The sequence below is a fragment of the Lithobates pipiens genome, unplaced genomic scaffold (assembly GCF_037356315.1).
Source record: "Lithobates pipiens isolate NorthernLeopardFrog02 unplaced genomic scaffold, aLitPip1_a1.2 Scaffold_19, whole genome shotgun sequence".
Taxonomy (NCBI): Eukaryota; Metazoa; Chordata; class Amphibia; order Anura; family Ranidae; genus Lithobates; species Lithobates pipiens.
Window position 1 is genome coordinate 511,997,506 of NW_027507764.1, and position 17,107 is coordinate 512,014,612.

At 47.1% G+C, this 17,107-nt stretch overlaps 1 protein-coding gene across 9 annotated transcripts in view; it reads left to right on the forward strand.

The window, feature by feature from the left end:
* Window positions 1–17,107, forward strand: part of RIMS2 (regulating synaptic membrane exocytosis 2) — a 982,185-nt gene that overhangs the window by 332,432 nt on the left and 632,646 nt on the right. For 2 of the 9 annotated variants that reach the window (XM_077493150.1, XM_077493156.1), the window contains exon 1: window positions 1,807–2,289. The exons of 5 other annotated variants lie outside the window; for them this stretch is intronic. In XM_077493150.1, coding sequence (XP_077349276.1) covers window positions 2,168–2,289 — 122 coding nt within the window. In that variant the 5' untranslated portion in view covers window positions 1,807–2,167. Of the gene's footprint in view, window positions 1–1,792; window positions 2,290–17,107 lie in introns of those variants that run through there. 2 more of the 9 variants (XM_077493149.1, XM_077493155.1) reach the window with 2 other exon arrangements.

Genomic DNA, 17,107 nt, shown 5'->3' on the forward strand with positions numbered 1-17,107 from the left:
ATGATTGGATTGGGGGGGGTGAGAATGTGATGATGGGGGGGTGATGATTGGATTGGGGGGGGTGAGAATGTGATGATGGGGGGGTGATGATTGGATGGGGGGGTGATGATTGGATGGGGGGGTGAGAATGTGATGATGGGGAGTGATGATTGGATTGGGGGGGCGGTAAGAATGTGATGATGGGCGGGGTGAGGATGTGATGATGGGGGGGGTGAGGATGTGATGTTAGGGGGGGGTGCTGAGAATGTGATGATGGGGGGTGATGATTGGATTGGAGGGGGGGTGAGAATGTGATGATGTTGGGGGCTGATGATTGGATGGGGGGGTGAGAATGTGATGAAGGGGGGGTGAGGATAAGAATGCGGATTGGGGGGTGATGATTGGATTGGGGGGGTGAGATTGTGATGATGGGGGTGATGATTGGATTGGGGGGGGTGAGAATGTGATGATGGGGGGTGAGCATGTGATGATGGGGGGTGATGATTGGATTGGGGGGGTGAGAATGTGATGATGGGGGGTGATGATTGGATGGGGGGGTGAGAATGTGATGATGGGGGGTGATGATTGGATGGGGGGGGTGAGAATGTGATGATGGGGGGTGATGATTGGATGGGGGGGGTGAGAATGTGATGATGGGGGGGTGATGATTGGATTGGGGGGGTGAGAATGTGATGATGGGGGGTGATGATTGGATTGGGGGGGCGGTAAGAATGTGATGATGGGCGGGGTGAGGATGTGATGATGGGGGGGTGAGGATGTGATGATGGGGGGGTGCTGAGAATGTGATGGGGGGTGATGATTGGATTGGGGGGGCGGTAAGAATGTGATGATGGGCGGGGTGAGGATGTGATAATGGGGGGGGGTGAGGATGTGATGATGGGGGGGTGCTGAGAATGTGATGATGGGGGGTGATGATTGGATTGGAGGGGGGGTGAGAATGTGATGATGTTGGGGGCTGATGATTGGATGGGGGGGTGAGAATGTGATGAAGGGGGGGGGGGGTGAGGATAAGAATGCGGATTGGGGGGTTATGATTGGATTGGGGGGTGAGATTGTGATGATGGGGGTGATGATTGGATTGGGGGGGTGAGAATGTGATGATGGGGGGTGAGAATGTGATGATGGGGGGTGATGATTGGATTGGGGGGGTGAGAATGTGATGATGGGGGGGTGATGATTGGATTGGGGGGGTGAGAATGTGATGATTGGAGGGGGGTGAGAATGTGATGATGGGGGGTGAGGATTGGATTGGGGGGTGAGAATGTGATGATGGGGGGGTGATGATTGGAGGGGGGTGAGAATGTGATGATGGGGGGTGAGGATTGGATTGGGGGGTGAGAATGTGATGATGGGGGGGGTGATGATTGGATGGGGGGGTAAGAATGTGATGATGGGGGGGGGGGTGATGATTGGATGGGGGGGGGGTAAGAATGTGATGATGGGGGGTGATGATTGGATTGGGGGGGTGAGAATGTGATGATGGGGGGGGTGATGATTGGAGGGGGGTGAGAATGTGATGATGGGGGGTGAGGATTGGATTGGGGGGTGAGAATGTGATGATGGGGGGGGGTGATGATTGGATGGGGGGGTAAGAATGTGATGATGGGGGGTGATGATTGGATTGGGGGAGGGTGATCCCAGCACACAGTCTCTCTCTCTCTCTCTCTCTCTCTCTCTCTCTGTCTCTCTATGACACTGACAGATGGGGATGACAGTTCTGAGGCAGGTGAGCCCTCGGCCCCGCCCCCTGGAGAAGCTCCACGTATGGGATGGGACCGGCGGCCTCCTATTGGTGGCTGTGATTTGGGGGGCGGAGTGCGCGGCTCCTGCAGACAGTAGTAGGAGGATGCCGCGGTATCTGATGACGGCTCTCTCTCTGTGTACCGCGGGCTGTGCGCAGCTTCCATCCGCCGCTTCTCCACACTCCGGGGATGTAATCGGGAGCGGATCCCGGGGATGCCGCTGTGCTGTCCGCTGCTGGTGGTGCTGATGCTGCGCTCCTCTCCCCTCCCCCCTCCTCTCCTCCCCTCTCCGGCCATCTGATCGCCGCTTCCATCAGAGGAGAAGAATGTGTGTCCCGGCCGGCCGTCCTTCCTTCCGCCCCCGGGGGCCCCGGACACACGGAGTGCTATGAGCGGCCCGGGGGTGTCGGTGTACCGGGAGGACGATGCAGTTCGAGACGTTACGCCAGTTCTGCAACACCGTCCTGTCTCATTTCCACGAGGCTTTGCCGACCCCCCCCAACCTCCTCCAGAACGATGTGTTCGGACAGAGCCTCGGAGAGCCCAGGTCAGTCCACACCGCATATCGGGGGGGGGGGCACAGACAGTCCACACCGCATATCGGGGGGGGGGGCACAGACAGTCCACACCGTATATCGGGGGGGGGGACCACGGACAGTCCACATTGCATATCCGGGGGGACCACGGACAGTCCACATTGCATATCCGGGGGGGACCACGGACAGTCCACCTTGCATATCCGGGGGGGACCACGGACAGTCCACATTGCATATCTGGGGGGGGGGACCACGGACAGTCCACATTGCATATCCGGGGGGGACCACGGACAGTCCACACCGCATATCCGGGGGGGACCACGGACAGTCCACACCGCATATCCGGGGGGGGACCACGGACAGTCCACATTGCATGTCCGGGGGGGACCACGGACAGTCCACATTGCATATCGGGGGGGACCACGGACAGTCCACATTGCATATCCGGGGGGGACCACGGACAGTCCACATTGCATATCGGGGGGGGACCACGGACAGTCCACATTGCATATCCGGGGGGGACCACAGACAGTCCACATTGCATATCGGGGGGGACCACGGACAGTCCACATTGCATGTCCGGGGGGGACCACGGACAGTCCACATTGCATATCCGGGGGGGACCACGGACAGTCCACATTGCATATCGGGGGGACCACGGACAGTCCACATTGCATATCCGGGGGGGACCACGGACAGTCCACATTGCATATCCGGGGGGACCACGGACAGTCCACATTGCATATCCGGGGGGACCACGGACAGTCCACATTGCATATCCGGGGGGGACCACGGACAGTCCACATTGCAAATCTGGGGGGGGGACCACGGACAGTCCACACCGCATATCCCGCATATCCGGGGGGGACCACGGACAGTCCACACCGCATATCCGGGGGGGACCACGGACAGTCCACATTGCATATCCGGGGGGACCACGGACAGTCCACATTGCATATACGGGGGGACCACGGACAGTCCACATTGCATATACGGGGGGACCACGGACAGTCCACATTGCATACACGGGGGGACCATGGACAGTCCACATTGCATATCCAGGGGGGACCACGGTCAGTCCACACCGCATATCGGGGGCACCACGGACAGTCCACAATGCATGGGGGGCACAGACAGTCCACACCGCATATCTGGGGGGACCACGGACAGTCCACACCGCATATCAGGGGGGCCACGGACAGTCCACACCACATATCTGGGGGTACAACGGACAGTACACACCGCATGGGGGGGACCATGGACAGTTCACACCGCATATCGGGGGGGGGGACCACAGACAGTCCACACCGCATATCGGGGGGGGACCACAGACAGTCCACACCGCATATCCGGGGGGACCACAGACAGTCCACACCGCATATCTGGGGGGACCACAGACAGTACACACCGCATATCCGGGGGGACCACAGACAGTCCACACCGCATATCCGGGGGGGACCACAGACAGTCCACACCGCATATCCGGGGGGACCACAGACAGTCCACACTGCATATCCGGGGGGACCACAGACAGTCCACATCGCATATCCGGGGGGAGCACAGACAGTCCACACCGCATATCCGGGGGGACCACAGACAGTCCACACCGCATATCCGGGGGGACCACAGACAGTCCACACCGCATATCCGGGGGGACCACAGACAGTCCACACGCATATCCGGGGGGACCACAGACAGTCCACACCGCATATCTGGGGGGACCACAGACAGTACACACCGCATATCCGGGGGGACCACAGACAGTCCACACCGCATATCCGGGGGGGACCACAGACAGTCCACACCGCATATCCGGGGGGACCACAGACAGTCCACACTGCATATCCGGGGGGACCACAGACAGTCCACATCGCATATCCGGGGGGAGCACAGACAGTCCACACCGCATATCCGGGGGGACCACAGACAGTCCACACCGCATATCCGGGGGGACCACAGACAGTCCACACCGCATATCCGGGGGGACCACAGACAGTCCACACCGCATATCCGGGGGGACCACAGACAGTCCACACCGCATATCCGGGGGGACCACAGACAGTCCACACCGCATATCCGGGGGGACCACAAACAGTCCACACCGCATCGGGCGGGAGACCACAGACAGTCCTTACTGTATGGGGGAGGGGAACCACAGACAGTCCTTACTGTACGGGGGAGGGGAACCACAGACAGTCCTCACTGTATGGGGGGGGCGGACCACAGACAGTCCTCACTGCACAGCTTCTAGAAAGGTGGAGAGCGCTAACCCATACATAGACCCCACTCTCATCACCCCTCATAGTCCCCGTAACCCATAGCAACCCATCCACACCCCATTCTGATCACCCCGGAGCCTGGTAACCCATAGCAACCCATCATCCCAGGGCCCAGTACCCCTTAGCAACCCGTCTACACCACACTCTGACCACCCCAGGCCCAGTAACCTATAACAACACATCTGCACCCAACTCTGTTCACCCTTGGGTCTGGCAACCCATAGAAACGCACCACCATTCAAACTACGACCAACTATCTATATGATCCATGTACTACTATATACTCTACAATGAATGGCACACCCAACACACCTCTGTGTACTATAGAGGAGAACACACCTCTCTGTACTGTAGAGGAGAACACACCTCTCTGTACTGTAGAGGAGAACACACCTCTGTGCACTGTAGAGGAGAACACACCCCTGCGTACTGTAGAGGAGAACACACCTCTGTGCACTGTAGAGGAGAACACACCTCTCTGTACTGTAGAGGAGAACACACCTCTGCGTGCTTAGAGGAGAACACACCTCTGTGTGCTGTAGAGGAGAACACACCCCTGCGTACTGTAGAGGAGAACACACCTCTGCGTACTGTAGAGGAGAACACACCTCTGCGCACTGTAGAGGAGAACACACCTCTGTGTACTGTAGAGGAGAACACACCTCTGCATGCTTAGAGGAGAACACACCTCTCTTTACTGTAGAGGAGAACACACCTCTGTGTACTGTAGAGGAGAACACACCTCTGTGTACTGTAGAGGAGAACACACCTCTGCGTGCTTAGAGGAGAACACACCTCTCTGTACTGTAGAGGAGAACACACCTCTGTGTACTGTAGAGGAGAACACACCTCTGTGTACTGTAGAGGAGAACACACCTCTGTGTACTGTAGAGGAGAACACACCTCTGTGTACTGTAGAGGAGAACACACCTCTTTGTACTGTAGAGGAGAACACACCTCTGTGTACTGTAGAGAAGAACACACCTCTGTGTACTGTAGAGAAGAACACGCCTCTGTGTACTGTAGAGGAGAACACGCCTCTGTGTATTGTAGAGGAGAACACGCCTCTGTGTATTGTAGAACACACCTCTGTGTACTGTAGAGGAGAACACGCCTCTGTGTACTGTAGAGGAGAACACGCCTCTGTGTACTGTAGAGGAGAACACACCTCTGTGTACTGTAGAGGAGAACACACCTCTGTGTACTGTAGAGGAGAACACACCTCTTTGTACTGTAGAGGAGAACACACCTCTGTGTACTGTAGAGAAGAACACGCCTCTGTGTACTGTAGAGGAGAACACGCCTCTGTGTATTGTAGAGGAGAACACGCCTCTGTGTATTGTAGAACACGCCTCTGTGTACAGTAGAGGAGAACACGCCTCTGTGTACTGTAGAGGAGAACACGCCTCTCTGTATTGTAGAACACACCTCTGTGTACTGTAGAGGAGAACACACATGCACTATAGCGTGATAAACACAGGTGCAGGTATGTCATTTCATGTGCTTCCATAATGCATATGTATATATGTTTGTTGTGCTGCGGTTGGCACTCCGTACCATACAGCAAGCCTACCTGCACTTTAGAGCGCTGCAGTGCACAGGTGGTGTTGTGGCATTCCGCATACGAAGAAGGCGCGGGTATGCTTTTTTTTATCAGCTTTTTTCTGTAACATAAACATACATGTTAGTAGCAATACTATGTAGAATGAAGGACACACCCAACTCACATATACTGTATGGCAAAACACACCTGCACTATATCACGCTGCAGTGTATAGGTGTGCAGATCAAGGTTGCGATGTAATGTACGGCATTAAAAAAAAGTACAGGTGTGCTTTTCTTGCATTGCTATGTACTATCGTAATGCATACATGTATGTTTATTGCACTGCCATTCAAAATGAACGGCACACCCAGCTCTCAGTGCATGGCAAAACACACCTGCACCGCGGTGCACAAGTGTGTTGTAGTGAATGGCATTAAAAAAAAAAACAGGTGTGGGTATGTGTTTTCATGCGATGTGGTGAGCTCCCTGTATACATACATATATGTTATATATGCTCTTCTATTTAGAAAGAATGGCACCCAACCCACATATACCGTACATGAAAACACACCTGCACTATAGCACACTGCGGTGCACAGGTGTGTTGGCGATGAGCTGCATTGGAAAGAAATGCATTTTTCATGTGTTGAGGCCAAAATGAACAAGGCTGCCTTACCACAGCACATCCCAACACATGGAAACATGTAAACGGCACGGTGTGAATGGGCCCCGCATGATACTTTTTTTGCGTATCATGCAGCTGAATGATCTGTTACAATTCACAATATTAAATAGCAACCCGTTCTAATTTATTTACTGTCATCACACTACATTGAAGGTTCTGATTGGTCATTATTCACACCTTGTTACCGTATCTTATAGAATACATAGAATGATACAACGTCCTTTTCCTTCCCATACACAGCCTCCTCTGATCAGACAAAGTGCAGTACCATCTTACCACCAATCAGGGCTCATCTTTCACTGTTCCAATTGCATTATCCTGGAATCTGATTGGTTGTTAGCACTTCACTCTGCCTTGATTTAAATAAAGTCCCTTATTAAGTAAGAGCAATCTGCAACATTCAGCAACCGATTGTAACAAACGTTCTATGCTCCAAGAAAAGTGTCGGGGGGGTAACGATGGCTCTGGGCTCCTGAACTCTGTCCGCCATCATTGCTCCTGCCTTATTAAATAAGGCCGATGGAATGGAATGTCCATACTAATTGCCTGCATTGATATCACGAACCAGAAACACAGATAGGGCAACAATAGGATGAACACAGGAGAATGCTGCTATTGAGCGATGAGATTTATTGAACGGAGGAAATTTGGTGCAGAGAGGATTGCCAGGGTCTACTTTTTACTATGTGCCAGTGATTGATGATGTGTATTGAAGGCTGTCTCCTCTCCCCCTAAACAATCCCCATTAATAATCAGCAGTCAGGGATTACTTCTACAGGAGGGGATGCTGCTGTGTGCACGCCGCTCACTGGCTGGACACCTATTATCTGCTAGCCGCAGCAAAATCACCCCGGCTATAGGCTGTGCTCCTACCACCTGAGCAGGAACATGCCATTGCCCAGGCTTCTCTGTGAAGGGGGCTCTTGGTTTTTAGGTTTGCCTTTAATTGATTTCCTACCTAGATTTATACAGGAGAACTGCAGAGCGATTATCTATCTGCAGTGGAATGGAAGTGTATGACATGCAGAGAGCTAAGCTTGTTCAATGTGTGTGTATGGGTACAAATATATGTGTGTGTGTGTGTGTGTGTATATATATATATATATATGAGCACGTGTGTGTGTGTGTGTGTGTGTGTGTGTGTGTGTGTGTGTATATATATATATATATATATATATATATATATATATATATATATATATATATATATATATATACTAAAACTGGTGCAGCTGTGCATAGTAACCAATCAGCTTCCTGTTTTTTTTGTTAAAGCTTAATTGAACAACCTGAAGTTAGAAGCTGATTGGTTACTATGCACAGTGACAGTTGTACCAGATTCTGTGTGCACCAGTTTTAGTAAATCTCTCACATTGTGTATGATAAGTATATACCAGATAGAAGCTCACCTAAAATTGCTGCAAGTTGCACAGTTTTTAGATTGTAAGCTTTGTATTCCAGGGCCCTCTTATCCTCCTCCATGTATCAGTCTAGGTTGCGTTGTATTTATCCTTGTATGTTGTGGTTTCCTTATTGAAAACGCTCCATAGCATTATATAGAGTAATAATATATACAACATAATTACTCATTTCAAATTCATAATAGGTATGTGTGTGTATATATATATATATATATATATATATATATATATATATATATATATATATATATATATAAAAACATACAAGAAGTAGAAGAACATGGGGACATGGCCAAAGGATGTGTGTGTATGTGATCCTGCACATATATGCATATGTGATTCTGTAGGTCTGATCTGTGTTCTGATTGGTGCGTGCCTGCGCTCTGTATATACAGTGTATGTATTTCAGTTTATGTAGAAGTAGCTCTATTGAAATAATATTTTTATTTGTTTTCAGCTGTAAAATGTTAAAATTAGTTGCAGTTTACAAAGAGCCTATTTTTTTTTCTCTGTACAATGCAGATTATTCTAGGTATTCTATATAGTGCCGTCAGTTTACACTGCGCTTCACATACTGCCCAGGATCCTCATACCTCCTAATACTTTATCACGTCTACACATCTTTTCTTATATGAAGTACGGTTGTTCTTGCTCTTTCCATTTTGGTTGTTGCATAATCTGGATGGTGTGTAGAGGAATGTATATCACTATATTAGGGTCAGTACTCTAGCTTATAGTGCAGTTATTTCCTTTACAGAAAATGAACAAAAATGTTGGTTTAATACTGAAAATCACACTTGTGCTGTTTTTTTACTTATTGAGCAAGATCTATTCCACGTTTGACATTTTTTTTTTTTCTTTCTAAATGTGAATCGTGCTTTTATAGTACATGTTCCACCGGGGTGTCATAATATGGAAATGGGTATCCAGTAAGGATGGGAGGTGCGATGTACCAGAAAAGGCAATGCACAAAGGACACGTAAAGAAGACTAGGTTGCATTAAAGCAGCAAGAAATACAGCCCCATTTAACAGGCCTGTGTCAGAGCAATGCTAATGTGTAGAAACCAAATACAACCAATCAGATTGCTCTTTACATTAGTTTAGGACAATCAGAACAATAAAAGGCGATTGCTGATTGATATGGCTTACTGCCTTTTATCTTAATTAAATCGGTTGTAAACAATATATACCGCCTTTTTACCTTATTTAACTCAATTGTAAACAATATATCTTTTTTAAATAATAAACCTGTTATACTGAGCTGCTCTATGCAATGGTATTGCACAGAGCAGCTCTGATCCTCCTCTTTTGTTGTCCCCTGATTGTGCTCTAGGCTTCTCCTCTTCTCAGTGCGACATCATAAAAAGCCGCTCCTTACAGAGGCATACGCTTCAGAGCCAGGCTGTGTGAGTCCAGTGACACCCACAGTGCAGCTCGGTACCACCCTACTGTATTTGATTGACAGCAGCAGGAGCCAATGGCTCTCACTGCTGCCTCATATCCTGTAAGGAGAGAGAGAGAGAGGGGGGGGGGGGTGGGTGGGCATAGCCCTGGATTGAAATAGAACTGGGATTGAAAATGTGGGGGGGGGGAGGGGTTAGGCGATACAACAGGTGAGATTTTTTTTACCTTAATGCAAGTGATGCGTTGAGGTAAAAAAATGCGCTGCTGTTAAAATCACTTTAATAATCCTGACAGGCTCTCATTGCAGGAAAAGTCACTTTTAATTTTGAACAGTTTTTCAGCCAGTTATAAATGCCAGTGCTGGTATCTAAAATATATAATTTTTCTGGCTATAGGCATTACTGGACCCCCGAAATATGTGCTTCTATGGCTTTATCTTGAGAAATGAGGCTCCCATTCTGTATGGTGGCAATTATTCATGTAGGGTTTTTAACCAAGGTTCCTCCAGAGGTTGCTAGGGGTTCTTTGAGCAATGAGCAATTTCTGCCTCTCAGACACCATTGATTATTTTAGCTATCTGTAAGGGGGAAATTCTTCCCAATGACCACACGTGTAAGGAGCATTCTTCCCACTGATCATCACACTTATGTATTGAGTTGTAGATATAGTCATTTTAACAGGGTTTTCCTGAGACCAGAAAGTTATTTCAAGGTTTCCTGTGTGTTGAAAAGTTAGGCTGATGTAGGGAGTTGCAACTCCACCAAATGAAAGATACTAAATTGTCTTTCATCCCTGAAGTTAGCTAATCACAGCTCCCGGACCCCATTGTGCATAGAATATTATAATATTTCAGCTGCTGTTAGAAAATGCGTCCAAATGTTATGTGTCCAATGGTTTGTGAACATTCGTCACACATATATGAGCTTGTTGGACATTAAACATCCTACTCCAGAACCATGGCCATTAATATGGAGTTGCTCCCTTCCCCCCTTCCCCTTGTGGCTATAACTTTCAATGATCAGGGCAAGTTTTCCACAGGATTTTGGAATGTGTCTGGAAATTCAACCAAAGTTGGACATTGGTGTTGGAAAACAAGACTTGGAACACCACCAAAATTCAAATTCATCCCAAAGGTGTTCAGTAAGGTTGCAGACTGGGCTTTGTGAAATTCCTCCACACCAAACTCATCAAACCATGTCTTTATGGGGCTAGCTTTGTGCGCAGGGGCACAGTCATGCTGGATCAGAAAAGGGTCTTCCCCCAAATTGTTGCCAAACAGAAGCGCACAATTGTCTAAAATGTCTTTTATGCTGTAAAATTAACATTACCTCTTACTGGAAACATCATAACTTCAAAATTTGGGAGGATGCCTGCATAGTTTGGCCATATATATACGTTTTACGGTCATGTGTCTACAAAATGTCTGCATAGTTTGGCCATATATATACGTTTTATGGTCATGTGTCTACAAACTCTTGGCCATGTTGTGTAAGCCAACATTGAGTCCACTAGTGATGATAAGATCAGGCGTCATGGAAGTGTACTGGTGGTGACGTTGAAGGCCTAGCTGGAGAAAATGGCGCAGTGAATGGTGATGTCAGATGTAGCAGAGGCAGAAGCAACATAGACTGGTGATTTTGAAGAAATTACATATTATTGATGTCTTGTGAGTTCCATACAAAGACAATTCAGACAAGGTGGAACCATAACAATAAACCATGTGGATATGTGGAGCAGACATTATGAGTGTCACAGTGGAGCACCAATGAGCCTTCACAGGTTGACTTTTTGGAGTAAACGTCCAACAAAAAAAACTCATGCTGTTTTCTACATTAATTTAAAGCAGGGGTCCCCTAACTTTCTAAACAAAGGCCCAGTTTACTGTCCTTTAGACTTTAGCGGGGCCGGACTGTGGCAAGTGAAAGTAGAAAATACCTTAGCATTGGTGGGAGGAAAATTATTCCCCCATCGTTGGTAGGAAAGGACATGAGCTGTGCCCACTGGCCTCTTTCTGGAAAAGCGAGGTGCCTAGATTTCATGGGGATCCTATGGATTAGTTACTGACTCAGGACAAGCATAGAACAAGTGAAGTTATGCTGGCTGTACACTAGTAGATTTTCAAACGAACATTCATACAAACATTCGTATGAAAATATTCAGTACATTCAATGACTTGACAAATGTCTTTCAAAAAGTACTTCAAAATTTTGTTTAGAATGCTTCCCAAACAAAAACACATTCACTGTGGAATTCACTTATTCTAGAAAAAATTTCTGCGGTTGAAAACGAATGCTGATTTGAATGCCACCCACTAACTATTTGAAAATTGAATAATTTCTTAAAATGCAAAGTTTCACTAGAAGTTTTACTAGTGTATGGTCAGCTTTAGACCTTCATATTTTGCACGTTGTCCTTGTACCTATGGGCCTATGTGGGTTTCCTCTGGGTAATTTGGTTAACTCCATCACTCTAAAAGACGTACTGGTAGGTTAAATGGCTCCTGTGTAATTTGGCTCTAGTATGTGTATGCATGAACGTGAGTTAGGGACCTTAGACTGTAAGCTCTTGAGGGCAGAGACTGATGTAAATGTACAATATACATACAGTATCTAACAAAAGTGAGTACACCTCACTTTTTTGTAAATATTTTATTACATCTTTTCATGTGACAACACTGAAGAAATAAACAAACAAGATATTTGGGGGGCACACCCTAAAAAAGTGCATAAAGATGGTGCTGCCAAAAGACCATACAACAGAACAAAAATATTACAGCGCACACATGCAAAACTAACATTTACCTCCAGCAAGGCTTTTTTTAAAAACACCTAGACATTTTCAAAAAAACTTTATTAATAAATATGGGGATTTGGTCACACCATATTGCTATATGGTGCTTAAAGTGGTTGTAAACCCTACATTAAGACTTACCTGTAGGTCCAAGAAATATCTCCTAAACCTACACGGTTTAGGAGATATTTGCCGAAAGACAGGCACCGCTGTCTACGGCACATGCGCCGTAGACAGCAGCGCACAGGCGCACTGAGCGCGGCACCCGTCAATGGCTATATGCCACGCGTGGCGGCTCCCGTGCGCATGCGTGGGAGTGACGTCATCGCGGCTTCGCCGAATGACAGCGGCGGAGCGGCGAGACCCACCGAGAAGATGGATGCGCCGGACTACAGGGGACAGCGGTGACTTCGCTGGCTCCTGTGTCAGGTAAGTGACACATAATGGGCTACTATGCGATGCATAGTACCGTATTTTTCGGACTATAAGGCGCACGTAAAAGCCTAAATTTTCTCCCAAAAACGACCGTGCGCCTTATAGTCCGGTGCGCCTTATATATGACCTGTTGACATCGCTGGAGTTCTTTGTTAACAGTATCTGTCATCTTGACGTAAACCTTCGGACTATAAGGCGCACGTAAAAGCCTAAATTTTCTCACAAAATCGACCGTGCGCCTTATAGTCCGATGCGCTTTATATATATGGAAATATCCATTTTATCAGCCGGTCGTTGCTAGTGCGCCTTATAATCCGGTGCGCCTTATAGTCCGATGCGCCTTATATATGGAAATATCCATTTTATCAGCCGGTCGTTGCTAGTGCGCCTTATAATCCGGTGCGCCTTATAGTCCGAAAAATACGGTAGTCCATTATGCTTTACCTTTGCAGGGAATGAAAGAGGAAGTAAACTCATCAGGGTTTACTTCCTCTTTAAGCCCACTTACTGCGACAAAGTACCCCATGATTAGTGGATCCTACACTATCCATAGATTGGGAGATCCTGCTTCTCTGAACAACTAACATTTACCTCCAGCAGTAACACTGAAGAAATGACACTTTGCTACAATGTAAAGTAGTGAGTGTACAGCTTGTATAACAGTGTAAATTTGCTGTCCCCTCAAAATAACTCAACACACAGCCATTAATGTCTAAACCGCTGGCAACAAAAGTAAGTACTCACTCACTCACCTATAATAAATACATACAATTTGCATACTTTGATCTAGGTCACAAAGTATTGCAGCTTGAAGACCTGTATTAGACCAATGTCATGCAGGTGATTCTGCCGCTAGCGGATAAATCACTGGCGTTAATGTGGTTGTAAACCCTTACAGACCACTTTGACCTACAGGTAAGCCTAGATTAAGGCTTACCTGTAGGTCCAAGAAATATCTCCTAAACCTACACGGTTTAGGAGAGATTTGCAAATGTCAGGCACTGCTGTCTACGGCGCATGTGCCGTAGACAGCGGTGCGCATGCGCACTAAGCATGCCGCTGCTAACGGCAATCATGCCGTTAGTGGCGGCTCCCGCGCGCATGTGTTAGGGTGACGTCATCACGGCTCCCGCCAGTCACAGCGCCGGAGCCATGATACCTGGAAGTCACTCCGGATATCGTGGTGGCATCGGAGGAGGGCGACGAGGGTCGCTTCGGTGGCTTCCATCTCAGGTAAGTTATTCATAATGAGCTAGTATGCTATGCATACTAGCTCATTATGTCTTTTCCTTGCAGGGTGTATTTATGTTTTTATTTTTATTATGGCTTTACTTCCTCTTTAAAGGCACTAAGAGACTGTCTGTCTGCCTCTATGGGCTTGCTCCCTTACTGTCCCTGATTGCTGCCAGCTCTTGATAGCTAGCAATGGGAGCGATATCTTGCTGTCTCAGCTAGCAAAGGGAGTGATTGACTAGGGAGAGACGGGCAGCCTCTTGGCAATCCTGCCGCTGGCCTTTAGCGATCCTACTGCTGGCAATTTGTCCCTAGCGGCAGAATTGTCCATGTGACCACAGCATTACAGAGAGTCAACCAGCATTATCAGAAGGCGACGTCTTTAACATTTATGCATAACACTGATGCTTATCATCCATTGTATTCAGTTGGCAAACAAGAATTGTTCTTTCACTGCTATTTCAGGCAGTCACCCTTGTTTGAAATATCAGTTGGTGTCCTGAGAATATTTTTTATATTTATTTCTCTATTTATATCATATTAACATTCCATAGTACTTTACATAGAACTATTCTGATCAGTACCTACCCCAGAGGAACTTCCAGACAATGCCATTGCCAGCTCATACTCACCTACCTGTACCCGGAAGACAGCTAACCAGGCAGTTTGTACTGCGGGAGGAAAGTGGAACATTCAGAGGATAAGTTAAGATAAATAGAGACCTATGGTAGTATAATATAAGTGTAGACAGGGAAAATTAATAAAATATATAAGAGACAGTAATAAACTATCCTCACATATACTTGCATAAGAAAGAAGCCTGGAACCTGCGAGACCCAAAACCTGGAGGCTTCCTTATTTCCCGTTTCCCCTTCCCCTCTTCTTTTTCTTATATGTGAGACAAAGAAGCAGCCCAAGGAGCCAGTTGGTTCATGTGAGAGAAAGATCATCACCGTGTTGTTTCTCCTTTTACTGTCCAGTCACAGCCTGGGGTGGGTTCCAGGATGACCTGGTCTTAGAGGAAGAGGGTTGAATGATGCTGCTTATCTGACTGAGGACATCTAATGGTAGAAAAAAGTATTGCAGGCAGCAAAAGCTAGTTTTGTTATATTTTCTTTTAACTACTTCATCCCCAGAAGAATTTACCCGCTTCCTGACCAGAGCACTTTTTCCGATTCGGCACTGCGTTTCTTCAGCTGACAATTGCGCGGTCGTGCGACCTCACTCTCAAACAAAATTGACGTCCATTTTTCTCCACAAATAGAGCTTTCTTTTGGAGGTATTTGATCACCTCTGCGGTTTTTATTTTATGCGCTATAAACAAAAGAATGCAACAATTTTGAAAAAATGCATTTTTTTTTACTTTTTGCTATAATAAATATCCCCAAAAAATATATAAAAAATATTTTTTTTCCTCGGTGTAGCCGATATGTAATATACTACATACTTTTGTAAAAAAAAAACACAATAAGCGTTTATTGATTGGTTTGCACAAAATCTATAGTGTCTACAAAATTAGGGATAGTTTTATGGCATTTTTATTGATAATTTTTTTTTACTAGCAATGGCGGTGATCAGTGATTTTTATTGTGACTGCGACATTATGGCGGACACATTGGACCATTTTAACACATGTTTGGGACCATTGGCATTAATATAGCGATCAATGCTAAAAAATTGCATTGATTACTGTAAAAATGTCACTGGCAGTGAAGGGGGTTAACCTTTAGGTGGCGCTGTAGGGGTTAAGTGTGTCCTAGGGAGTGATTCTAAGGGTGGGGGATGGGGCTGTATGTGACATGTCACTGATCAGCGCTCCCGATTACAGGAAGCTATGATCAGTGACAGTGTCGTTGGGCAGAACGGGGAGATGCTTGTTTACATTAGCATCTCCCCGTTCTTCCTCACCGTGAGGCGATCGCTGGTATGCCCGTGGACATCAAGTCTGCGGGACCTGCGATCATGGAGCTCCCGGCTGGCGCGCATGCACCCGCAAACCACCTGTTAAAGGGCAATGTACAAGTACATTAATCTGTCTGTATGTGCCCTCCTGCCACAGTATATCTGCGTTAGGCGGTTGGTAAACGGTTAATTACCTATGTGTTTATTTTTTTGACCTAAGGTTTGATTTTAAATCCTCTTTATACACCTGAATAAATCACCCCCCCCCTCCAGCTTCAGTAACCCTTATCAGCCAGTCTACCATATATCAGCAGATACTTTGTCACTTGGAGGCAGTGTAATGTTGACTCCATTGGCACTGCTTCTTTCTACTGAGGATGGGGATTATGTGGGCAGACTGCCATTTATCTCAGTAGTTGGTACCCAAAATTTGGTGATATAAATGCTATTAATTTACTAAAACTGGAGAGTGCAGAATCTGGCGCAGGTCTGCATGCTATCCAATCAGCTTCTAATTCCAGCTTGTTTAATAAAAGCAGAACTCCACCCAAAATGGGAAGTTCCATTTTCGGCCTCCCCCCCCCCTCCTCTTTCAAAAATGCCACTTTTAGAGAGGTGGGGAGCGGGTACCTGCTCTAAATGGTTAAAGCAGTGTTGCGGCAAAATTATTATTATTTTTTTTTTTATTGATCCTAGCATTATTACTAATGAAATAAAAAAAAAAAGGAGTACAATGATCATGATTGATTTAGGTAAAATATAAATTTCTTACTGGTATATTCCTCCATTTGTGGCCATTGCCATCATGATTGTGGGCAGGCGAAGCCCAATCCAGATTGCTTCCTGTATTAGCTTTGTAGAGGTGCATGCTGGGTAACCAGCATGCACCTCTCGATCCACCTGCCATAGCGCCGCTTGTTTGTAAAGTTGCCATAACAACGGACGGCGACGGAGGAAAGTCCCGCCCCATTGTTATGGCAACATCACAGTACTGCCCCCGACTCCCAGGAGCACAGGCGAGGGAGGAAATCACGAGGAGCTCCGCGGACCAGGAAGTGGCAGATTACGAGGACTACATAGCAACAGGGCATTTCTGGTAAGTATAAAAAAAAAAAAAAAAACCTCCAAATGTTA